The sequence below is a fragment of the Vicia villosa genome, linkage group LG7, assembly GCF_029867415.1.
Source record: "Vicia villosa cultivar HV-30 ecotype Madison, WI linkage group LG7, Vvil1.0, whole genome shotgun sequence".
In the NCBI taxonomy this organism is placed as follows: Eukaryota; Viridiplantae; Streptophyta; class Magnoliopsida; order Fabales; family Fabaceae; genus Vicia; species Vicia villosa.
Genome location: NC_081186.1, coordinates 101,375,097 through 101,400,684, shown reverse-complemented (window position 1 = coordinate 101,400,684; position 25,588 = coordinate 101,375,097). Strand labels below are relative to the sequence as shown.

Here is a 25,588-nt window from a genome sequence, read left to right as displayed (position 1 = left end):
ATTTAAACCATTTTTTATATTTGATCTATTTATATACCCTTCTTAGTTAATTATGTGATTTATCTTAATTTGATCTATGTCGTCGATATGTTGTATTTTTTAAAAATTTTTGATATATATATATATATATATATATATATATATATATATATATATATATATATTTGTTTTATTAAAAAAAGTTAACTAACCAAAGATAAGGAGCTACATACTTTCGACAATAGAAGAATAGCACATCATCCACAAAAATAATTGATCAAGACTATATTCTTGATTTTATAGGTCACGAAGTGATATTAGGAGACCACTATACACACGTCTCTCCAACAGCTACAAATTGCAACTTCTTCAATGTCACATCAAAACAACATAGAGACGCATCAAAGAATATTTGTGCATTTCCTTCAAACACATCATCAATCAAAACCAAACTACTTTCACAAATTTATCATATATTTTTATTATACTTTTTTTATGTATCGTTTAATACTAAGCACAACAAATATTCAAGTTTATTTTTAAATTAATAATTGTTAGATTTCAGTAAAAACATCTATTATATATATATATATATATATATATATATATATATATATATATATATATACACCCCCTTTAAAATAACTATATTTTTTTCTAAATTATTTTATAAAATATTTTAAAATTTATAAATTTGTAAAAATATTTTTTTTTGTCGGTAAAAAAATATTTCATTGACACTGTTGAGTAAATAATTTAAAATTATATAATATTTTTAAAATTATATATACCTTTTTAAAATTATTTTATAAAATATTTATAAATTGATAATAAAAATAATAATTTTCTATAATAAAAAATCATTAACACCATTGAATAAATAATTTCAATTTTTTTTGAAAAATTCTAATATATATATTAGATAAACAAAATAATTATATATATATATATATATATATATATATATATATATATATATATATATATATATATATATATATATATATATATAATTGACAATCATATTTTTTTAAAATTATTTATTAATATTTTTAATTTAATATCAAATTAATTTTTATTTATATTTTATCATATTTAACTTTTTATTTTAAATTATATTTTATAGGAGTAAATTAGTAAATTATTTTTTTTATCCTATCCTGTCGGGTTCTAACCCATTTCATATTCAGGATAACAATTTGAACTAATGAGGCAGGATATGATAAATTTCAGGATTAATTTATCATATTTTATTGTATCAGCAAACAGTGGATTGAAATATAATATGATACATATATCCTATCTTATCTCTTATCCTACGCAGCAAACGACCCCTGAATTTATGATACTACGGATATGAGTTTTTTTTTTTTTGCTATGTGTGAACCTTTATCAATTTATTGTTTTAAAAAGATATTTCACTGATTTGAACTATATGAATAATTGAATATAAGTTTTATATATAAATTATTTAAAATTTTGATTTTTAAATAATATTCTCTCCGTCCTACAATGAGTTATTTATTTGAAATAAAATAATATTCTAAAATGAATGACCCATTTCAATTTCTATCATCTAATTAATAAAAATTTCACTATTCCCAATAAATATGATAAGGGTATTATAGGAAAAACTATATTACTATATTATTTCTTTTATTTTTATAATTTTTTTAATCTTAATAAAATAATATGCTGAGTCATTCATTATGGGACGAAGGAAATATCACCCTATTGACCGGTTTAAAATGTTGTGTAAAGTTGCTAGATAAAGTATAAAAACAAATTGCCGTGACCTATAAAAATATGATGACCAATAACATCACTTTACTTATCTTCTCAGTTCAGTTACAAATTCAACCAACCCAAAACCGCAACATCACTTTCCATTCATTACAAGAATAAAAACAGTCATATACTATTTTTAAATTGTAATTATCTTCATTCAATTTTTTAAATGTTATAAAATACATTTCTCTTAACTTTATTTCTATAAAATATAAATTTAGTTGCTTCATTTTAAATATAATTTTTACTCATTCAATATAATAAAATGAGTCACATCATTTACACGTCGTCTAAATATTTTTTCACACAGTGACTAAAATCCAATTTTCTCTAATAAAATTAGTAAACATTCAAAGATAGTAAAATTATTGTCAAAGAAAAAAATATAGTAAAATTTTGATAAATATCTTAAATAATAATATTTGTTTATTGTAAATGTAAATATAGTAGGTACCTCACACAAAACTTGTGGCAGAAATATATTTGTATAATATTCTTTCTATTTTTATTTATAATAGAAAATTTATTTTTTAGGTTGATTAAATGTATTTAAACTTTATAATTGATTAAAAATATTAATTATTTAATGAATATGAAAAATTAAGTTTTTTTTTTTTATAAATAAATAGAACTAGAGGAGTAAATGGAGTATCACTTTACTTTTCTCTCTCATATTCATTTTGTCTCTCATATTCTGTAACAATTCTTGGCTTTGAAGTTAATCAAGGTTTCAAAAATTCCAACTTGATCATGAAAAAGTGACTAATAAACTCATCATCACTCTTCTCTTACATTATTCTATAAATTTAGCTTCAACCTGTGTTTTTCTTGACAAAATTGTTTTTTGTTTATAATTTTAACATTAATTTTTGTTTCTGTTTTGAAACAAACAAGGATGAAAAATACAGGTGGCAGTGTCTGTGTGGTGTTACTTCACATTTATCTGAGCATTGTGGTGACAAATTCAGCGCCAGAAAGTGCCATTGTGACACAGATTCCAGGCTTCAATGGAACAATACCTTCCAAGCATTATGCTGGATATGTGACTGTGGATGAAAGTCATGGAAGGAATTTGTATTACTATTTTGTTGAGTCAGAAGGGAAACCTTCTCAGGATCCTGTTGTTCTTTGGCTTAATGGTGGACCTGGTTGCTCTAGCTTTGATGGTTTCGTATATGAACATGGTAATTATTCTTATTTTCAATTTCTGCATGCGTTGCAATATTATTATGTATAAAGAATAAATTTTTTTTAATGTGAATAGTTAAAAAGTAAATATAGGAAAATAGTGATTAATAGTTGTAGTTTAGGGCTAACTCATTCTTATAAAACTTATTTGTATGTATGATGAAAATTGCTCCCACTTATAAACACACGTTCAGATCATATATTGTCTGATGCGAGACTCTTAATTTACCCTTCACGCCTAGAATTGAATTGGACATCTAGAGCATAGAAATAAATGATGAGTGATCCGATAGCGAAAACTTGATAGCAGATGGTCCAACGAATCCTAAACCATAATCTAATACAATGTTAAGAATTATGGATGAGTGAGACCTAAACCATAATTCTTAACATTGTGAATTATGTAATTCAGTTTATAAATCATGTTGCAATTGATTATGTTTTTCAGGTCCTTTCAATTTTGAAGCAGCAAAGACTAAGGGAAGCCTGCCAACTTTGCATCTCAATCCATACAGCTGGACCAAGGTATGGATTTTTTGAACTTTGTCGAATTTTGAAAGGGAAAGACGATTTTTTCTTCTCGTAGTTATGTTTTGTTTTGTCGATGTGTTATTTATGATTCTTATTTCGCATTATAGGTTTCAAGTATTATATATTTGGACTCTCCAGCTGGTGTTGGATTTTCATACTCTAAGAATGAAACTGATTATGTAACCGGTGACATAAAGACTGCATCTGATTCGCATGCCTTTCTTCTTAAGGTAGTTAAGGAAACGGCTGGACTTTCGTTGTATTATTTGAACTAGAAAATCTGTATACTCATGGATTTTCTTTCTCTTTTGACAAAACCAGTGGTTTGAACTATATCCCGAGTTTCTTTCCAATCCTTTCTTCATTGCTGGAGAGTCATATGCTGGAGTTTATGTTCCTACTCTTGCCTATGAAGTAATGAAAGGTACAAAATTGTGTCCTTAAAGTGTATAATCAATGCGTTTCAATCATTAGTAATCTTCACTTTCTCGATTTTCTGCAGGAATTGATGCTGCAGTGAAGCCGAAACTGAATTTTAAGGTCGTTATCTTTAAGTGATCAGATCATTGTTTTTAAGTCTACAACTGCAATCTAAAAGTCGTTGTGTGCAGGGTTACATTGTTGGAAATGGTGTTACGGATGAACAAATTGATGGTAATGCTCTTGTTCCATTTGTACATGGGATGGGTCTTATCCCAGATGAATTGTTTGAGGTAAAAATAAACCCTCTAAGAGCAAGTTCGGAACTTTATATTTTGTTTGAAACCTTGCTATGTTGTCTTGTAAGTATGTTTCTGAAAGTCACGATGCATTCTGTTGCAGGAGGCTAATCGTGAGTGTAACGGGAATTTCTATAATTCGGTCAGTGATAATTGTACAAACAAGCTTGCGAAAATTGATGAGGTGATTGAACTATATTGCAGTGCCGAGATCAAATGAACTACGTGAATTTGATACTAATTGACTGTTCTTGCTATTTTTAGGACATTGCTGGGTTGAACATATATAACATTTTAGAACCATGCTATCATGGCACTGAGGCAGACAAGATTATCACTACTTATGCTAATTTGCCGTCTAGTTTCCGGAAGTTAGGTGAAACTGAGAAACCTCATCTTGTGAGGAAGAGAATCTTCGGCCGTGCTTGGCCCCTAAGAGCACCTGTCAGAGACGGAATCGTACCCACTTGGCCGCAACTTACCAGTAGCGACAATGTTCCATGCACAGTATGTTTCTTCACTACTATCTAAGTGTCTTTATTTACCTTTTAATATCTACTTAGCTACTAATGGATTTCATTGCTTCAAAATTCGTGATTTTTTTTCATTATGTCTTATTGTATCATATTTGCTTTGTTTTTACAAATAAGATATGATCATAACCAATTTTATAGTTGATATTGCTGTATTACCTTTTCATTGTTTGACAAGTAACAACATCTAACAATATCTTTAGGACGGCACCGTTGCAGACGCATGGTTGAACAATGAAGAAGTCAGGAAGGCAATTCACACTGCAGAGGTGAGGTTTCTTGTATGTTACATCTATGTTTTCATGTGAAAGCACTAAATTATGATATTTTTAATGAAACAGAAAAGTGTGGTCAGTAGTTGGGATTTATGCACAGACCAAATTTCCTTCGATCATGACGCTGGAAGCATGATTAAGTATCACAAGAACCTAACTTCCAAAGGATACCGAGCTCTTATATTCAGGTGAATTTCAAGCACTACAGTAGTTTTACACACATGCTTCCTTGATAATTGCTTTAGCGAAGACGTCTTCTTTTGTAATTGATATAAACACTAAAAGATCCGTGTTTCTTGCAGTGGTGATCATGACATGTGTGTTCCATATACGGGGAGTCAAGCATGGACGAGATCAATCGGATACAAGATTGTTGATGAATGGAGGCCTTGGTTATTCAATGATCAAGTTGCTGGGTATTCAATGATCATACTATTTAATGAATCTTCAAATATTTTGATCATTTAAATTAAAGGATTGCAATATGTTATCAAACTTGAGGATATGAAAATCTTGATTCTAAATCGAGTTACTTATCTTTTATTTGCTGCAGGTTTACTCAAGGATATGACAACAATCTTACTTTTCTGACCATAAAGGGAGCTGGGCATACTGTTCCAGAATACAAGCCACAAGAAGCATTGGAATTTTACAAACGTTTTCTCGCTGGATCGTCAATATAAGAAAGAGAGAGTAATGTTATATTGATGATATATGGAGACATGTTGTTATATTGTATAATATGTTTATTTCTCTAATTTATTACTAGATTTACATGCTTTTCACATGTTCAGCTTGAAGTGATCATATAGCAATTATCATATTGTAAAATTTATGACAGTTTTTTATGCTAAAAATGCTTAAGGTGCCTACATTTTCATTATATTATAGTGCCTAAGCAAATGGTTAATAAACTTTAGTTAAAGAAGACTCGTTCGAGGATAACTTGGGTTCGAATATTGACTGAAATAATTCTTGGTTAGAAAAAAAGGGAGTGAGACACTACATATTACGAAAGGAAAACATGCAAACAGAGTCGGTGAACCCAAATTCTATGAACAAATTAACTTGATATGTCATAAGACAATCCTCTTCCCATGATTCCATCTTCTTGATCCGGAACTCGGCATTTTAGGATACAAAATATTATGGTCAATTTTTGCAGGGACGCGCCTATTCTTGAGCTTAGGATCTTTATTTCTTTGCAAGATCCTTATCTGAATCTCCTTAAGTTCTTCTTTGAACTCAGCAAATCTATTCTGAACAATTTCATTATCTATCCAACCATGTGATGGTTGACATCTCAACAAGTTCATTTCATCGTATGCATTTTTCGAGAGCAAATCTACCAATGCTAAACCAAGACTCGTCTCAAACCTATCAGGTAACATTTTCATGAAGAACTTATCAGGATCCTTAAGGAACTCGCCGAATTCAACCGTTCCTTCTACTGGAATAAATTTCCTGCATAGTGTGGGAGAATTATCATTGTGTGAATGTTTTTGGTGGTTAATAACTGCATGTCGCGCCGAAGCAATCCATATGAGAGTTGTTATTGCTTCCACAAGGTTTGAGAGTGTTGTCATTTGGTACCACCATGTCTCATTGTGGTTGTCGCCGTGGCCAATAGATCGAATCTCTGACCACCATGCTTGAAGTTCAACATCAGCTACAATAGCCTCGCTGTCTTTGTAGAAGAATGAACAGAAGTCATTGACCCATGATTTTATGGCAGCCCATATTTCAAGTCCATCAATGGCATAGGGATAGTCCAACATGAGAAGTTGAATCCCATTTGGGTTGTTCTCATCTAGGCTTTCTACAGCCATGCCCCTACAAAATCGATAATCCATTATTAGAATCTTACGATACATGTTAGTCGCATCACGATTCACTAGCTATAATAGTTTCGATGTACCTTTTGAGAAGATCAGCAGGAAGTCCTTGTTCGGTAAATTTCCACTCTTTATAGAGATCACAGGTTATTTGCATACAGGTTTCACCGGGAAATAATATTTTCTCAAGAATTCCACCAGAGTTAACAAGGATATGTCTAGTCAAGGCATTTATGTGCATGGTGTCTTTGAAATGAGGATTCAATATCTTATGGATTGGATGCATTACACTTAGTCTTCTTTTGGTAGCAATGATAAATGGTTCAACAACTGCATGTGTGTATAACCTGAAAAACTTTTCATTGCAGAATAATTAAATGACACAAATAACTTGTACTACCTCTGTTCCTTTTTATAAGAGAAAATTCACTTTTTAGATTCATTGAATAATCAATGTATCTAGTCTATAAAGAGACCAAATACATTAGTTATTCAATGAACCTAAAAAATGACTTGTCTCTTATAAAAAGGAACGGAGGTAGTAGTAAATAAGGTTGAATAATAAAGGTTTTAATAACTCACCAATGGCTAACTAGTAGATGGTAAAAAGCATCATTAGCTAAAACATGAGCTTTAGCAAACTGCCAGAGTGCTGCTTGTGTCCCTTGCTTTGATGGAAGAAAAATTCTATGGATTTCAAGAGCTAAAGATGAGCCTGGCAAGCTGAGTTCTACTGTTAGTGGCTTAAGCATGCCATCACTCCTTAAGAATAGAAGTGTCCTTGATGCATAAGCACACACCCCATTTGCATTTATTCTGTTCAAATATGGCATGAGATAGTCATGGTGGTCCAACATGAATATTCTTCCTTGTTCCAAAGCCTAACACAATTTTGTGGTGAAAGAGAAAGAAATAAATAAGTTCTTCATCCTAGGTTAGGGTACATAACTAGAAATACAAGGGTTCTAGATTGTTGTTACTTACCTGAGGAAGTGTCCATCCTTCAAGCATTTGTTCTATGGTTGATTGTTTTATTGAACTTTGTACTCCATATTTGTTTTGAGGTGGAAATGTCTTGAAAGGTAAATAGAAACCAATGACCAAAATTGTGAGTTTAAATAACTTTGTGGCTACACAACTATAGATTTTATGAATCATGAGTGTATGAATTACCATCAAGCACCGGATTCTGATAGGGTGTGTTCCTGCAAGCATTTGTCGTCCAAACTCCATGTCATCATTCCAAGCCCATTCATTTTCTGAAATGCATAAGATAACTCAAAATATCATAAATTATTTTGCTAATTAAGCAAAATATCAACATACAAATCATATTAAGCTCTTTTACCATATATGTTTTGAGGGATAGGACCTTGCAAATGGTTTTCCTTGATTGCATGAGCTATTTCCTTTAAGTCCTTATTTGGCACCAATTTCTTTAAGTTGTCTCTGATCCATCCCTCTATTGTTTGGTTTCTATTGCTAGAAAGCATGTTAAGTATCTCTTCAAATGATTCAACGCTTCTCGAACTTTGTTGAGGCAACGATTCCGTCTTTGAAGATAGTAATTGTAATATGGCTTGGATAGAATTTGACTTGAGCTCCTTCAATTTGTTAGGACTAAATGTCTCGTCTGAAGGAACATATATGTAAAAACTTGTTGCTTGTGACCTTGAAGTACCAGATGTACTATTTTTTCGACCGGTTCTAACTCGACGTGGATACGGATATAACCTTGAACCTCCCAAGACAGGTCTAAAATGCTCCGAACCTTTATCAGGATCTCCGAGATCATTGTAGCAGTCATAGTCATAGATTCTATCCCATTCTTTTCTTTCATCCATTCCATTTCCTCTCAATTTGTCAAGCTCTTCATTTCTTAGTTCCAACAAAGCTCTAGGTGTTTGACTCGGAACATAGCACTGTCACGATTACACAAATTTCTGATTTCATGAATGTAACAACACAAAATTAGCCTTTAAATCAATCATGTAAATGGAACTTAACTTACTCTATTTGAGAAGAAAAGTCTATCAAATTTAGTCTTCTTGATTGGATAAATCCAAGAATTGCAATCAAAGTGAATGATTCTATTTGTACAAGTTTCAATAGATGCAGAAAGAAGATAGAATTTCTTGTTGTGTTTGTTTTGAATCACAAAAGCTCTCGGAGTTCCAAAATATGCATCAACATGTATTTTAATCTTATATGTCTTAATCTTGGTTTGCGCATCATCAACATCAACATCATCATGGCGATGTTTCTTGCTACCACATTCTTTAAAATATGCTTTCTCACTCAACCACCCTTTACCAGTATCTGTTCAATACAATACAAAGTTTAAAACTGAATTATATTTTTCAATCAAAAGAACATTGTAGAGTGTGAAGTTTACTTACTAGGATCGACTTCTGTGCCGCTATAAATCTGAACCGAAATGAATTTTCCAGGTATTGTTTTCTTTTGATTCAAGGTGATCACAAACTTTCCTTTGAGAGTTAGTTTTTGGACAGCTTGGCATATAGGATTGAAGTTGTTCAAAATTTTGCTTTTGGTTGAAGAGCATTGCCACTTGGAGATAGCAGAAGAAGGCTTTGTTGGGACTTCCATTCATGGATGATTTTCTTAGTGATAATGTTTGTTTGTATGTAAGTCATGATGATTGAGTTTTGCAGTAGTTATTAGTTGTGTTTGAAATTTTAATACTTGTCTTGTATTATACATTTTGGAATATGATACTTTGCTTGTCTTGGATTTTGTTCTAGCTAAGAAAATGCTATGAATCTTTGTTTATAAAATTGGATAGTATTTGGACCTTGTTCAGTTTAAAACCGGTTCCTATTAAAAACTGAATTTTTATTTGATCCAATATGAAAACCGTTTCTCTCAAACCAAAATCATATTATTAATTCTTTTTGTTTTATTAAATTAATATAAAAAAACTAATATCTTTTTGTAAAATGTTGATCACATTACTAATATAGTAATATTACAAAATATTACATAAGTGTCCGTCTTATTGGACTTATGAGGTTCTTTTTGTTATGTTACCTATTAGTTCTAAACTGACTTGGACGTTGGAGTTCTAACCATATAGACACCAACTTTAGGTTCACCACACCAGAAATTAGCGACACTAGTTCAAGATCAATACCTCTGATTCAAAACTCTAATCATTTTCACTATCAAAAAGATAATTTATAAATAATGGAATATATTTAAAAAATAATAATTTTTATTAATTTAACAAATAAATTTTATAATTTAATCATTTGTTTTAACATTCTAAAAATATTAATGGTAGATTTACCTTTTTGAAGAATCTTTTCAAAATGCAATTATGAAAATATTCATATAGCAAATTCTATTCACATAAATCTCCACAATAAATGCCAAAACAAATAACTCAATATAGTGAACAGTATTTACTCCTAAAAAAATACTATTTTAGTCTACTAGAGTTCACACATGTATGGGAGTGGAAAAAGCAGTTTATGCAACTATGGAAGGAATGACACGCATGTCGTGGATGACAAAAAAAAACTATAAAAATATCACGACCAATAATCCCACTTTGATTGTCTTCTCAGTTAACTTTGTTGTTGTTGTTGATAAGATTCTTGTTTTTTTTTGTTTTTAAGTTTAATAGTAGTATTACTTTTTGTTTCTATTTTTGTTCAAAACAAATATAGAATGAAAAAAACAGGTAGCAGTGTGTATTTGGTGTTACTTGCTGTTCACATAGTGGTGACAAATTCAGCGCCAGAAAGTGCCATTGTGACACAAATTCCAGGTTTCAGTGGAACAATACCTTCCAAGAATTATGCTGGCTATGTAACTTTGGATGAAAAAAACTTGTATTACTATTTTGTTGAGTCACAAGGTCAACCTTCTCAGGATCCTGTTGTTCTTTGGCTCAATGGTGGACCTGGTGGCTCTAGCTTTGATGGCTTCGTCTATGAACATGGTAATTATTCTTCTTATTCTCAATTCTAGTCATTCTTTTTTGTTTATAAATAGTGCATTTGATTACGCTTTTTTCAGGTCCTTTCAATTTTGAAGCAGCAAAGACTAAGGGAAACCTGCCAACTCTGCATCTCAATCCATACAGCTGGACCAAGGTTTGTCGAATTTTGAAAGGGAAAGATGAGTTGTTCTTGTATATATGTTTTGTTTTGTGATTCTGATTTTCTGTGTTATTTATGATTCTGATTTTGGATTATAGGTTTCTAGTATTATATATTTGGAATCTCCGGTTGGCGTTGGCTTTTCTTATTCTAACAATGAAACTGATTATGTAACCGGAGACATAAAGAATGCGTTAGATTCACATGCCTTTCTCCTTAAGGTAGTTAAAGAAACGTCTCGAGATTTCAATGTAATATTTGAATCGGAAAATCTGTATTCTCATCGGTTTTCTTTTTCTTATGACATAACCAGTGGTTTGAACTATATCCCGAGTTCCTTTCCAATCCTTTCTTCATTGCTGGAGAGTCATATGCCGGAGTTTATGTGCCTACTATTGCCTATGAAGTAGTGAAAGGTACAAATTTGTGTCCTTAAAGTGTTTAATCAATGCGTTTGAATCATTAGTAATTTTCGCTTTCTGGATTTTCTGCAGGAATTGATGCGGATGTGAAGCCCAGACTGAATTTTAAGGTTGTGTTTATCTTTAAGTGATGAGATCATTGTTTTTAAGTCTATAATAACTGCAATCTGAAAGTCGTTGTGTGAAGGGTTACATGGTTGGAAATGGTGTTACGGATGAACAAATTGATGGCAATGCTCTTGTTCCATTTGTACATGGGATGGGCTTTATTACAGATGAATTGTTTGAGGTGAAAATAAACCCCTTAAGAGCAAGTTCGGAACTTTATAATTTGTTGAAACCTTGCTATGTTTTTTAAAGTCACGACGCATTCTGTTGCAGGAGGCTAACCGCGAGTGTGATGGGAATTTCTATAATCCGATCGGTGAAAATTGTACAAAGAAGCTTGCAAAAATTGATGAGGTGAATTAACTATATTGCTGTGCCGAGATCCAATGAACCACGTGCATTTGACACTAATTGATTGTTCTTGCTATTTTTAGGACATTGCTGGTTTGAACATGTATAACATTCTAGAACCATGCTATCATGGCACAGAGACAGACAAGGTTATCACTACTTATGCTAAGCTTCCGTCTAGTTTCCGGAAGTTAGGTGAGACTGAGAAACCTCATCTTGTGAGGAAAAGAATGTTCGGTCGTGCTTGGCCCCTAAGAGCCCCTGTCAGAGACGGAATCTTACCTTCTTGGTCGAAACTTACCAATAGCATCCATGTTCCATGTTTAGTATGTTTCTTTATTACTAATTGATTCCATTGTTTCAAAATTCAATTGATTTCATCGCTTCAAAATTCATATCGTGATTTTTCTTCATTTTTGTCTTATTGTATCATATTTGGTTTGTTCAAATACTGTTGAGGTTTTACAAATTTGATATGATCATAACCAATTTTATTGGTGATACTGCTGTATTACCTTTTCGTTGTTTGACAAGTAACAAGAACTAACAATATCTTTAGGATCTCAGCGTTGCAGACGTTTGGTTGAACAATGAAGAAGTCAGGAAAGCAATTCACACTACAGAGGTGAGGTTTCTTGTATGGTACATCTATGTTTCATGTCAAAGCACTAAATTATGATATTTTTGATGAAACAGAAAAGTGTGGTCAGTCGTTGGGAATTTGTTTCGGACATAATTTCCTACGATCATGATGCCGGAAGCATGATTAAGTACCACAAGAACCTAACTTCCAGAGGATACCGAGCTCTTATATTCAGGTGAATTCCAGCATTACAGTATTTTTATACATATGTTTCCTTGATAATTGCTTTAGCAAATTCGTCTTCTTTTGTAATCGATATAAATATTAAAGTTTCGTGTTTCTTGCAGCGGTGATCATGACATGTGTGTTCCATATACGGGGACTCACGCATGGACGAGATCAATGGGATACAAGATTGTTGATGAATGGAGGCCTTGGTTAGTCAATGGTCAAGTTGCTGGGTATACTCAAGGATATGACAACAATCTTACTTTTCTGACCATAAAGGGAGCTGGGCATACTGTTCCAGAATATAAGCCACAAGAAGCATTGGAATTTTACAAACGTTTTCTTGCTGGATTGCCAATATGAGAAAGAGATAGTAATGCTGCTATGGATTTTCGATGAATTTTATGAGTCTGTGGGTTTATATAAGATGTTATATTTTTATATGATATGTGTACGCAGAAGGATCAACCTAATTGAGATGTTAATGTAATTGAAACTTGAAGTTGTGCATTAGATAATAGTAGAAATTGTATCAACACAATGAAATTCTACGACCATAATTACATGACATTCTAGGTCCAACAAGTGTTCATCATCAGATAATAAGAGTAAAACAAGCAAAATATTGTGGACACTAGATAATTCAGTCATAAGCAAAATAGAGAAAAACAAAAGTAAGCAGTGGCAATAGACTTAGTCAAAAGGGAAGGCAGAACTGAGAAACTCCTCGTCTTCGAGGTCAACCTGCAGATTCTTGGATTCCATTAGAAAATCAACTTCTTCATTCTTGAATTTCATAACAAAACCCAACATGATTAATTCAGCCAGTGCAGGGACATGATCGTGATTCTCACACAAAACTCCTTCAGATATTGCTTCAGAGAAATTTGAAGCATACTTCAATGAATCGCCAGGAACTCCATCAATCTTCTGGATGATGAAGTTGCAACTTTGACTTTCCCAACGTACCCTTTTGTTTGCTTTCTTGGTAATGACATCCCCTGATGATAGTGATAAACTATAACTTACATTGAGTGGCTCCATTGTTTCGTGGAAACTCAAGTTGATAAGACTTTGAACGGCTTCATGTCTCTTTTTCGGTTCCATTTTCAGGCTAGAACATGCAAGAAAGCCAAGAATAAGCTTAACCAACCCCTTCAAGTTGAAAATGTTATTTGGATCAACATACTTCAGTTTATCGCCGTCATTCACTAAGGATGATTCTTCTTTACATAGTGATTCAGAAATATTTCTAGCACCAATTTTTCTGTAAATCTCAGATAGCTTACACTTGGACAATGGTGTCATGTTATACTGAGGATACCATACAAAAACCTTTTCCTTCTCAAAAAGCTTCTTCATTTGAAGGTTATCAGGAATAAAAGCATCTTTCCTATCTACCAGAAATATTTCATTATTTCCTGATGTTGTTGGTAGTTTCATCAAACTCCCTGCAAGTTTTTTCTCTTCATTTGTGCTCAGATGTTTCGAGATAGACGTCCAGAACCTGCAGCACTCATCATATGACAATTGCTCCATTGACCTCCCCCATTCATTCCAAAGGTCAACATAATCTTCTAGCGAAGGCTTATTCTTGATTTCCATTGCAAAGTAGAAAAAAAGAAGAATACTGCTGTCGTCATAGATATCTTCTAGAACATAAAATTTTGAACCAAAAAGTTTAGCAGGGTCATGAACAATGCACTCTTTAGAGTCAACCCACTTGCCACCTTTGTTTCCATCCAGAATCCAAACCTTCCTTGCAGCATTCTCCTCGGGTTTCCAGTTGTGTTCACATAAGTACTTATATATTTTCACAATAGTATCATGATCAGAGAGAGACTCAAGGTGAACGGCAAGCAAGGAGCACCCCTTCTCAACTTCACTGATGACTCCTATGACATTGAGTTCTTTCTGGAAAGATGCAATGTTAGGTCCATAAAAATTCTCATCAATAAAAGGCCCATCAGTTGGATTCAAGAAAGAACTCCACTTGGAATCAAACAACAAACACTTCTCTGGAGGCCTATAACCAGCATGTGTCTTCAACCAATTTTCGGACAATCTTTTTCTAAAATCGTCGCCAATGGAAAGCTTGTTATCTTGCATTAGAAGTTGGATGCATTCCAGAAAAGAAAATACACTTTCAGGACTGATGGTGGAGGGATCTGAAGGAAAATTCAGACATTCGGGAACAAACCTCAATCCGTCTTTAAACTCAGTAACAACACCAATGCTCTTCAGCTCTGCCTTGTACTCATGTATTCCCAAATCACAACATTTGTCACCATAGTCAATGAAAGGGAGAGAAGCTATAGAAGATATCAATTTCCACTTCGGACCATATAAAATGCATTGTTTTGGGCACCTAAAACCATCAACACTAGTATGCAACCACTTCGATTTACGTATGATGGTTTTGAATTCAGAAGGAAAACGATAGTCAGTTCCCTCCAGCAGCCTGCAACAAGAGAGAAATGAGATGACATTTTGTTGGATAATAGAAGCTTCCGATGCCTTTTGTTCGAAGAGACTAGCAAATTTTTTGATGGCATCCATAAAATCAACCAACACCCCTGTTTGCTTCAATTCATCTTTGAAACTGAAAATCTTCTCCCCATAAAATTCATGATCAATAACAGGAAGATCATCGAATACTTCCAAAATGCAGCCCCATACTGGGTCATACAAGAAACATTCACCCGGTGTTTTGAAACCCATGTTTGTCTTCAAGCAGTTTTTTTCCTTAAGCAAATTTAAGAGACTGGTAGGAGTATTCGAGTGTCTGATGCATTCCATTATCAAAAGAACAGCCTCAGCTGTCAAAGAGGCCAAATTTGAGGGTAATTTTAAATTCTCAATGACGACTTGGTAATTTCCACTTACATCAACTATCACTCCTAGCAACTTGAGCTCTTCTTTGTAATTATCTATTTCCTCACCAAAATAAGATTGATCGATGAAAGGGATGTTACTAATCTGTGACGCAACTTGCCAGCCGGAATCTTTCAAGACAGATCCCACAGGAGACCTAAGACCCCAAGAAGTCTTAAGCCAAGTCCCTTGTTTGATGCTGTCGACAAAATTGTCCAAAGGAAGAAGACTTTTCTTGAGATATTGGATGAAGTTAAGCATCAAAAGAACGTGACTCCTATGTAAAGAGAAAGACGCTGCTCGAGACATTAGCTCTCTTCCAATGAACTCACATGCTTCCTCACAATTGAGCATCACTCCAACCGTTTTCAGTTCCTCCTTGTATTCATTTATTCTCTCCCCATAGAAATACTCATCAATCAGGTGAATGTCAACAAGCACTGAACCACTCTGCAAAAGTTTTCCCAATGATGAACCAATTAAGAATGACTTAGAAGGGGGCATGTATCCATTGCCTGTAACTTTAAGCCATCTGCCCCCTTTTATGCATTCCAAGAACTTCTTTGGTAGGCCAACTCCCCTTTTATTCAGATCCCGAATCCAATCCAAAAGTAAAAAGGCATTGTCTTTGGTAAGTGGTGTATCCGCTGCTGAAAACCCAGCATTTGGAGGAGATATATAAGGTATGTCAGAAGCTCCAACAAAGGTTTTGAGGAATTCAATAAGCTTCCCTGAATCCGTATGTTGGCCAGCATAAGAAGAATCATTTAGGTAAGCCTTTCCTAACTCAACATAATTTTCATTTCTCCATGGATTAGAACCAATCAAATCTGCCCATTTGCTCACATTTGCAGGAAGAAGAACTCCGTTTCTGCTTTTAGTTATACGTCCAAACTTGTCCACAAGTGGAATAATATTTCGTAGAGTATCAACCTCCTGACTTGACAAATAACCCTTTGAGATAGAGTGGTATAAGAAATGAGCATAAGCAATGGCGAGCTTGCAGTTACTATCGATAGAACGGCAGATAGCCAATGCAAAACTAAACACATCTAGAGTACGAATATTAACAGTTCTTAGCCATCCCAACAAATGATGCTTATCGCGCGATTGGAAGAGAGCTTGTTGTGTGCTTTCAGGCATAAAAAACAGGTTTGTCACACATTCAAATACATTGTTCCAAGTGATCAGCCAAGAACAAGGACAATTCCTAGTTGAGGATGCTAGTACTAAACACCTGGCACCAGCACCTAGATGTCTGCATTCATTAAGACTGGAAAAAGACAGAATCCCATCAGAAGCCACATATTTAATCAATGGAATATCATCAGCAAGCTTTGACGGAAATCTAGAAACAAACACTAAAAGCTCAACATAGAGGTTTTCTGATACTCCATCCACAAGATTAGAACTCTGGATGCACTTTGCATACCAATCAAAATTCACCAGTTTCACCCCTAAAAAATTGAGTACGCAATCATACTCGCTTTTATCAAATGAAGAACTCAATATTTTCATCCCATCATGAGAAGACAGGTCAAGCAAGTACACTCCCTCCTTCTGAGCCTTTGTCAAAATATTCCAAAAGCTAGGAACTAGCCTGCTAACTTCACGAGGCTTATAGAAGTGCTTCTGGTTTGTGAATGTCTCAATAGGTAAGATATTTTTTTCAGCCAGTTTTGATCTGATTTTCTGCCTCACCTGATTGAAGTTTTCAAAAGGAGAACTACAAATTGGAAGGAACTTGAGCATATGTGGCAAGCTGGAGACTGGAACTTCATCTGAACCAGTGATAAGTGTTTTGAATGCATTCACAAAAGCTGATGGAACATATTCAAGTATCCCTTTATTCCACTTATCATCAAAGAGAATTGTCTCCCTTGATGAGGCAAGAACAAAATCAGCTTGAATTATGAAAGGAAAATTAGTGACCATCTCTGTAGGAAGAAATGCATAAACCCCTGGTAAGCTCTTATCTTTGTGAAGCCTCTCCTGATGTGGGAAGGCCAATGTCACGACACACTCTTGCACACCCTTTCTCCTTTCCACCACATTTTTCAACTTGACTGGAAACTTTTGCTTCCACATGTAGTAACTACATTCCTTTTTGTCAGTACTATTTTTCCCGGCAGATAGATGGACTGTATAAGAATCGGCATTGATGTTTTTCCTTGTCACAAAGTTAATCTCGCTTGAAATAGATACGGAAGTTTCAGTATTCAGTTTGGAGTGCTCATCATTATCTCTGACAGAAAGGTGTCTGATTTTTGAAAGGAACAATAAAACTTCCGGGTGAATGCTTGAGAGCTGCATTTTAACAGGTTTGACTTTATCGGGCTTCAAAGGCAAGATAATTGTCGTAGTTGGAAGGGAATCTTTATCAGCACCATATATCTTCTTTATATCCTCAAGGTTTGGTTTATCCTCAACCCATTCTGGAACTACATATCCAATTCTGCAATTTGGACATGGCCTCTCATTGAACCTTATCTGATATCCGTTGCTAAAAATGTAAGGCTGAGCAGTAACAAGAAACACGCTCTTGAAACCAATACCTGAAATTCAACCATAGGAGAGATTATGTCAAATTTGCATCAATTTTTGTTTTTTTCCTCCGATATCATAGCTGAAAATATCCTCTTTACGGAAAAAGAGAAATTGACACTGAATTCATTCAAACAAATTAAATGTATATACTTACGATTCAAATTAAAAATGCCATTATCAATGAAAATATTAAACTAATTATAATTGAAAGAAACCATATTAGCACAAGTACTTCTCGAGTCAAAAGTACAAAACTTTAAAAAAATATTTTAATATGAGAATGTACCTTTCTCTCCGATGTAACCACTGCTCCTATTATCTTTCTTTGTTGATCGTCCAACACTGCAGATGGACTCAATGTTTTTTGGCGAAAAACCCTTTTCATTATTGAAAATAAGTAATGTGGCTGGTGCACCAGTACCAGTAATGTCATCAGAAGTTATGACAAACTCTAGTGTTGGACTCTCTCCTTCAATATAATGGTTGTCTTCAGCGTTCTGATGAAGTTGACAATAGATAAACGGTCGTGAATATAAACAACTATAATTCAACAACATGAATGCATCATTCTAGATAGAGACAACAATAGTTATATAAGTAAAATAAAGAGAATCATTGCTTTACATGTCTATGTGTGTACGACGTATGTAATGTCATCTCAATCATCCATTATATCCAAACAAAATAATTCAAAAGAAAAAGAAAGAATAAACATCATCTTAATATGTCTAACTCAACCTTAGTTGGTTAAACCAAAACCGTCTTTGAGAGCGCGCAAAGCGGACTACTGCACAGGATGCAAATTTTGTTATGATTAAAGAGTGGCTAAAAAGGAGCTCGTAAAACATTTGTCATAGACAAACCACGACAAAATAGGGCCTCAATTTGTTTTTCAATAGTTAAACTACAGTAAACCTATATAGAACTTCCGAAAACTTAAGACGGCTCGGAGCTCAAGTGGCTTGAAAAGTTGAGTTAAGGGTTAAAAGAAGTTGAAAGTCTAGGGTTCAAGTTTTCAAGTCCATGCAATGAATACAATGACTACATAGAAAGAATGTAAATGTTAAAGAGACTAAAAACATAGTACTCTACCTATTACTATTATCATCATGCATGATTATAAGAAAGCAAAAAAGTGAAGCAAAGAAGATGAAAGGGTAAATGTACTTGAATGAGCTCCATGAGGAAATGAATATCTTTAGCATAAAGTTCAGCAGAGAGATTCTTGACAGCATGATGAAGATCTTCAGTCAAAGGGTTAGGTTTCCCGCCAATAGAAAACTTTGTTGTCCGTATATCTTCAATGTGTTGTTTCGGTGTAGCCATTGATCTTGAGTCAATGAAGTAAACATGCATTAGTATAGAGTCAAATGAAATGGTTGATGAACAAAACAAAAACAAAAAAAAAAAGTGTGTTGGTTGGTTACCTGGAAGAACTTGTGTTGTTTTGGTTCAGCTTCTTGGAGAAGAAAGGTTGAGAATGAGAGTAGTTACAAGAAAAGTGTGTTTGTACTTTGTAGGCATAAAAAACTCATTTTTTTACCATTTCGCACGATTAAAAAACATGAAAAATAATGGTAACGTGTACAAGTTAAGAAAAAGTTAAGAAAGTAATCATTAAAATTTTGTATTGAAAGTTGTATATTCACTACTTTTTCAATGTTTAAGTTTTAATTTATTTTTAAATGAATACTACTTTGATATTCTGTAAATTTTCACTATTTTTTTCAATGTTTAAGTTTTATTTTATTTTTAAATGAATACTACTTTGAATTTGATATTCTGTAAATTTTCACTATTTTTTTCAATGTTTAAGTTTTATTTTATTTTTAAATGAATACTACTTTGATATTCTGTACATTTAGTTAAATATAATTATCTCGTATCTATGTACTCCCCCCTTCTTTTATAAATGTCACTTTTGTAAAAAAAATTATTTTAATTTAATTGTCACTTTCAAATTTTAATGTAGTAATTATTATAATTTTGTCAAAATTGTCCCTAACTAATTATTATGAGAGAAAAAAAAGTATATTGAAATGTTTAAAAGTTAATGGTATTATAGACAAAATAAAAATTATAACTTAAAAAGTAACTACCATTATTAATTTTTTTGGTATGTGTAAAAAGTCAAAATGTGACAATTAAAAAGGAACGGAGGAAGTATTCATTACTATCATAAATATAAATAAAAATATTGAATTGAAAATAATACAGATAGTATTAATTATATGGTTAAATATGTTTTTAATCTATGTAAATATATCAAAATTTGGTTTTAGTACCTCTAACATTTTTGTTTAATAAGCCTCTTTATTATGCATCTCTGCCATCAATTTTACTTAATGGACGCACACGTGGACAATGATTTGGCATTTTTTAAATAAAAAAATTGTGAAGCTATGCTCAGTTGTCAATTACACAAACTTATATGTACTTAGAGTAAACCTTACTAACACAGTGTCACACTGTATGTACTTAGAAAACATCTTAAAATTCATTCCTTTTCCTCTGCTATGTTTTTGTTTCAAAAGAAGGTGAAGTTGTTCTCCACACTTCCATTCATTTTCTCCACCTTTAATAATCATCATTGTACTTGTCACGACTTGTTTATTTTTGTTATGGTTGCAGATTCTATATTTTGCTTCTCACGATAGTGGTGTGGTCCCAAACAAGGGTTGAAAGGTGCATGCTTGTGGTCTCTTGACATTGAATCTGAGGTAGGTCTAGTTGTCTATTATTAGATTCCATTTCATCGAATCTTGGTCTGGTATATTTATTTATTTGTGTAGTGTGTTGATTGAGAATAAGGTTTTTCCATATTAAAAAATGTTCATTGCGGGTCCAATGTTTATTGTCCTTTTCACTGCATTTTTTAGGAATGACTTTATTTAAGGTAATATTTTACACCAAGGGTCATTTTGTAAAAGATCAAATTCTGACCTACGAGGGTGGGGAAGTTTATGGTTTTAATGATTAAGACTCAGGTTCGTGGTCGTTTTTTGATACCCGTGATCTAATTATGTCAATAGATCCTGGGTCTGAAGACAAAAAAGTTAGGATGTGGTGGAAACATGCTGATGGTAGTCTATAAAATGAAGCTCATACTGTTGAAGTTCCACCAAACTCAAAACATGCTGAAGTTCCATCAGTGCAGGGATCTACTCCAGTAGAAGCTGAAGCTCATACTGAAGTAAATCCTGAAGTTCTATTTGTTCAACTAAATCATGAAGTTCCACCTGTTCAAGTAAATCCTGAAGTTCCGCCTGTGCAAGTAAATCATGAAGTTCCACATGTTCAAGTAAATCATAAGCTTCCACATGTGCAAGTAAATCCTGAAGTTCCACCTGTTCATGTACATGCTGAAGTTCCACCTATTCAAGTACATACTAGTGATCCTGCACCAAACCCAGATAGAAGACGATACCTTGATGAAATCGATCCAGATGTTTTGAGGCAATTCTCAATGATATCAACAATGAGGAAGGAAATGTTCTTGACATTCCACCACTGAATGTTGACCTAAGTCCTATAAAAAATCAGGCTGCACAAAAATCTGGACCAAAAACTTTCTTTGGGTCTGTACCAAAAGTAAAAAAATCTCATGTGGAACCTGCCTTCAAAGATCATGTAAGCGTGATCATATGTTGTTACATACTTTTAATTTTCAATCTTTCTCTGGTATTGACTATGGTTATGGCTCTGGTATGTATTTTTAGGTGGAAGCTTTGAAAGAGTCAAGGAGGACCTATGTCCAAAAACTGATGTGCGTACTAGTAAGAGCGAGGGGCCAGGTGTTGAGGTGCAGCCTAGTAAAAGTGAGGGTCCAGTGGTGCAGACTAGAAAGAGTGAGAGACTCAAGATTGTAAAAACTAAAAACATCAAGGGACCAGGAAAAAACGTTGATGATCCAATTGTGATCATTTATTAAGATACTTTTGAGCCACCTGTCAAGAAGGGTATCAAAAGCTGGCAAGACATACAAAAACACTTGACTCAATGAGGAACCTATTTAGATCTTTTTGTTATATTTTGAAGTTGAAAACTATGTATAAGTTGGAATCTATGTTTGCTGCAAACTTTTAGCAGATACTTGTAATTTGCTTATGTCTTAAGTTGCAAACTTTCTTATTTTGGTCAATGTACAATCTCATTCCATTTAATGGATTTATTTTGGATAATATATTTTAATGCTATAACGTCATTTTGAGCACTACTTGTTGAATTTTTAGCTATAATGTCACTACTTTAAAAATGTCAATTTAGTGCAAACTATGTCCAAATTTGTAAAAGGCTTTATGATTGAAAACTTATTTTATCATGACATCAGTTTTGAAGAACTTACTGATACAATTAAAATTACAGTGACAACTATGCAAAACTATGTGCAAATATGCACACTATGTACTAAATAAATTTGTTTTGAAGAACTTACTAATACAACTAAAATTCATTAATCATAACACAATCTTATCATAACACAATCTTACACCATAACCCAGTGATTACATCGCCCATAACACAGTGATTACATTGCTCATTACTGATGCTTTCAACAAATACATTTGCATAGTAGGTAAACATTAATCAGAAGAGAAGCCAACAAAAATATAAACTTAATTTTTCTAGTCCATGCCTCTAATATCAATTTCGCTTGCAGCTTCATGTTCTTTTTGGAAGCATGATACAACTCTCTCAGCAATTTAATAGTCTTCAGTTCCTTTAGCTTTTTGACATCTACTAATTCGACACCAACACTGTCGTCTTCAGCCAGATCTTTGTCCCATACAAATAAATCACAAGTATCTCCACTCTGCCAAAAAGGACCCCTCCAGAAGAGCCTACCTTTATTTGGACCGTTCTTGCACATGTATGAAATTATTCGTGCTTCACAGCCACACTTCCTTCCTCGTTTGCCGCGTACAGAAGACGACGCACTATTCATGGGTTTTTAATCATCGGTTCTGGAATAAGACATCAAAGAATCTTAGATGAAGAAGACGAATGACGACTTTGATATTCTAAAAACAAACTAAGCCAGGAAAAATTAGGAACCCTATGACGAATTAGGGTAACGTATTTGGGGAAGAAGGATGAAGTATGCGTAGATGGCAAAGATATGTGAATATTTATGTTGGTAATTTGATTACACACGTGGAAATTATCAAATGTGGAACTATTTCTCACTTACTCACACTTGCATTATTATTCTAACATCCCCCCATCAAGTGTGAGTCCATAATGCTCCCTATCACACTTGTACCGCCATTGACACATTGCAACGAGATATCACTTCTTGGACATTTAGATACAAGTGAATCACACTTGTACCTCTGTTGACACCTTGCAACAAGACACCATTTATTGGGGGGAATAACTAAAGAGACACGCCACTTATCCACCTAAAACCTTAAGGTGATAGGTGAGTGGGTTCTCCCACTTATAAATTTTCAAGTCACCACATTCCTATCCAATAGTTTTTTACTAAGGAACATTGATATATAGTGTAAGACTAGGCATATTTGTTAGAGACACACCACTTATCCACCTAAAATCTTAAGGTGATAGGTGAGTGGGTTCACCCACTTATAAATGTTTAAGTCACCCCATTCATATCCAATGAGAGACTATTTCCTCACTTACTCACACTTGCATTATCACACTTACATTATTATTCTAACAATCAAACCCTTCAAAACATGTAGAACATTAAACTTATTATCTAACCAAAATTTGTCTAATAAATATTACTACAAAGTTATATTATTATGAACACCATGAATCAAAGAAGTCCTCAATATTTAGCACATATTTCCTAACTCTCGTTTTATTATATCCTTAAATATTTATTATTCTCTTTCTTTTTAAATATATAAATTTATATTTCACATTATCATTAATAAACGACAATTTTGTAAAAACCTTCATAATTTTTCTTTTTCATACAACAACTATTATTTATTTAAAATGTGTGAAAAGTCTAAAACCACTTATAATAAAAAATGAGGTAGTATTATATTTGGGTTATATATATATAATATTTAAAAAAATGATTAATTGTGTTGATTCAATAAATAAAGATATATTAGGGATAAAAAAATATTGAAAAATATAAAAGATGCCCTCACGCAGGATTGAACTACGGACCTTCAGTTTACAAGACTGACGCTCTACCACTGAGCTATAAGGGCTTGTTGATTTTTTGAAACAATTATTTTTTTTAAATTAAGAAAATCTTTAATGTGACACTTTTTATGAGATTTAATGAATAATTGTATATTATGTGGTTAACACATATATGTGGTAGTTAAATGTATCATTGTTTTTATACTTATTTTTTGTTAGATAATATTGTTCATTTATTTATTAAATGGTTATGATAGACAAAATATTGAATAATTTATTTTTGTATTTATGTTTTTTTGATTGGCCAACACATTATTTAAATAAATATTTGTGGATATAAAGAAATGTAATAATCCATATTCAAACTCAGGATTTCATATAAAATATTTTTGTTACATAACTAGTGAATACAATAGCCATGACAATTCATTTCATTATTTAACTAATGAGTTAATATATTTTCTTAACAAAATTAGTTTTAAAAAAATGACAGTGTATTATTAATGACTTGAAAATTATTGGTTAATTAAGTTTATTATATGATTAATAAATTTATCTTGTTATATTTTTAGTAAAAAATTGTGTTATATTTATTATCCAGTACTTTTATCTGTGCATAAAAAAAAATTAAGAATAGATATTGTATTTTAAAAAATATATATAAATGAAATAATAACAAAATTTTATATCTTTATAAGTTATGAATATAAAAATAATAATAAATTGGTGGAAATAAGTTCTTGAAATTAACGCTTAATTAAAATTATGAAGAGTTTTTAATATGAAAAAAATAAAGTATTTGAATAATGAAATACAATTAAGCGGGATATTGATGGATTTGATGAGAAGTTGTCTTAATATACTAAGGATTATATAATAAAAAAATCAATTTAAATATACAAAATATTTATTAACCACATAATAATATATGTATTATAAATGAATTAACTATCTAATAAATATTTGAATATGAACTAGATCGTGTTTCAAAAAATGAGTTTAAAAAATAATTGATCATCTATATTATAGGTCACTAAATGTGTATTTGAGTTGCGTAAATCAATTAATTATGGTATGAATAGTAATATTAAAAACTTGTCTTAATTACAATTTAATCCTTTTATTATATTCGTTTGATCCCTTCATTTTAAAATTCGATGTCACGAGTATTGCTGCCAATTTGAATAATGAGGAGATTAGGAGAGCGATGTTCGATATGAAGCCATGGAAGGCTCCGGGACCAGATGGTTTCCCAGTCGGTTTTTATCAAAAGGCGTGGGATGTGGTTGGAGAGAATGTGACCAAGTATGTTCATAGAATATGGGAGCAACCGGGAGAGATAACTAATATTAATCAAACTGACATTTGTTTGAT

General features: G+C 32.6%; 4 protein-coding genes and 1 non-coding gene across 6 annotated transcripts; 2 read left to right on the top strand and 3 right to left on the bottom strand.

Moving 5' to 3' along the window:
- The first annotated feature begins 2,361 nt into the window (after positions 1 to 2,361).
- Positions 2,362 to 5,798, top strand: LOC131616206 (serine carboxypeptidase-like 20). Of its 2 annotated transcripts, none has more exons than XM_058887475.1 (13): positions 2,362 to 2,494; positions 2,662 to 2,951; positions 3,404 to 3,480; positions 3,594 to 3,716; positions 3,808 to 3,910; positions 3,989 to 4,026; positions 4,098 to 4,199; positions 4,309 to 4,389; positions 4,470 to 4,712; positions 4,942 to 5,007; positions 5,080 to 5,201; positions 5,316 to 5,429; positions 5,567 to 5,798. In XM_058887475.1, the coding sequence occupies exons 2-13, from the start codon at positions 2,663 to 2,665 to the stop codon at positions 5,694 to 5,696; spliced, it is 1,488 nt and encodes a 495-aa protein (XP_058743458.1). In that variant the 5' UTR covers positions 2,362 to 2,494; position 2,662; the 3' UTR covers positions 5,697 to 5,798. The 2 variants fall into 2 exon arrangements, with proteins under 2 accessions (XP_058743458.1, XP_058743457.1); XM_058887474.1 differs by having other exon boundaries at positions 2,382 to 2,525.
- Positions 5,799 to 5,888: 90 nt separating this feature from the next.
- On the bottom strand, positions 5,889 to 9,495 carry LOC131616205 (linoleate 9S-lipoxygenase-like). Its single transcript, XM_058887473.1, has 8 exons — positions 9,248 to 9,495; positions 8,860 to 9,167; positions 8,197 to 8,770; positions 8,022 to 8,107; positions 7,833 to 7,922; positions 7,431 to 7,729; positions 6,932 to 7,195; positions 5,889 to 6,846 (listed from the first exon to the last, which is right to left on the bottom strand). Exons 1-8 carry the CDS (start codon positions 9,456 to 9,458, stop codon positions 6,090 to 6,092), a joined length of 2,589 nt encoding a protein of 862 aa, XP_058743456.1. The 5' UTR covers positions 9,459 to 9,495; the 3' UTR covers positions 5,889 to 6,089.
- An 877-nt stretch (positions 9,496 to 10,372) lies between these two features.
- Positions 10,373 to 13,169, top strand: LOC131616207 (serine carboxypeptidase-like 20). Its single transcript, XM_058887476.1, has 11 exons — positions 10,373 to 10,815; positions 10,893 to 10,969; positions 11,074 to 11,196; positions 11,289 to 11,391; positions 11,470 to 11,507; positions 11,585 to 11,686; positions 11,779 to 11,859; positions 11,940 to 12,182; positions 12,416 to 12,481; positions 12,553 to 12,674; positions 12,787 to 13,169. The coding sequence occupies exons 1-11, from the start codon at positions 10,542 to 10,544 to the stop codon at positions 13,028 to 13,030; spliced, it is 1,473 nt and encodes a 490-aa protein (XP_058743459.1). The 5' UTR covers positions 10,373 to 10,541; the 3' UTR covers positions 13,031 to 13,169.
- A 6-nt stretch (positions 13,170 to 13,175) lies between these two features.
- Positions 13,176 to 19,414, bottom strand: LOC131619851 (uncharacterized). The gene is made up of 3 exons (XM_058890900.1): positions 19,256 to 19,414; positions 18,375 to 18,585; positions 13,176 to 18,096 (listed from the first exon to the last, which is right to left on the bottom strand). The coding sequence occupies exons 1-3, from the start codon at positions 19,412 to 19,414 to the stop codon at positions 13,361 to 13,363; spliced, it is 5,106 nt and encodes a 1,701-aa protein (XP_058746883.1). The 3' UTR covers positions 13,176 to 13,360.
- A 4,793-nt stretch (positions 19,415 to 24,207) lies between these two features.
- Positions 24,208 to 24,279, bottom strand: TRNAT-UGU (transfer RNA threonine (anticodon UGU)). Its single transcript has one exon. It is a non-coding gene; the product is annotated as a tRNA-Thr (tRNA).
- Between the last annotated feature and the right edge of the window lie 1,309 nt (positions 24,280 to 25,588).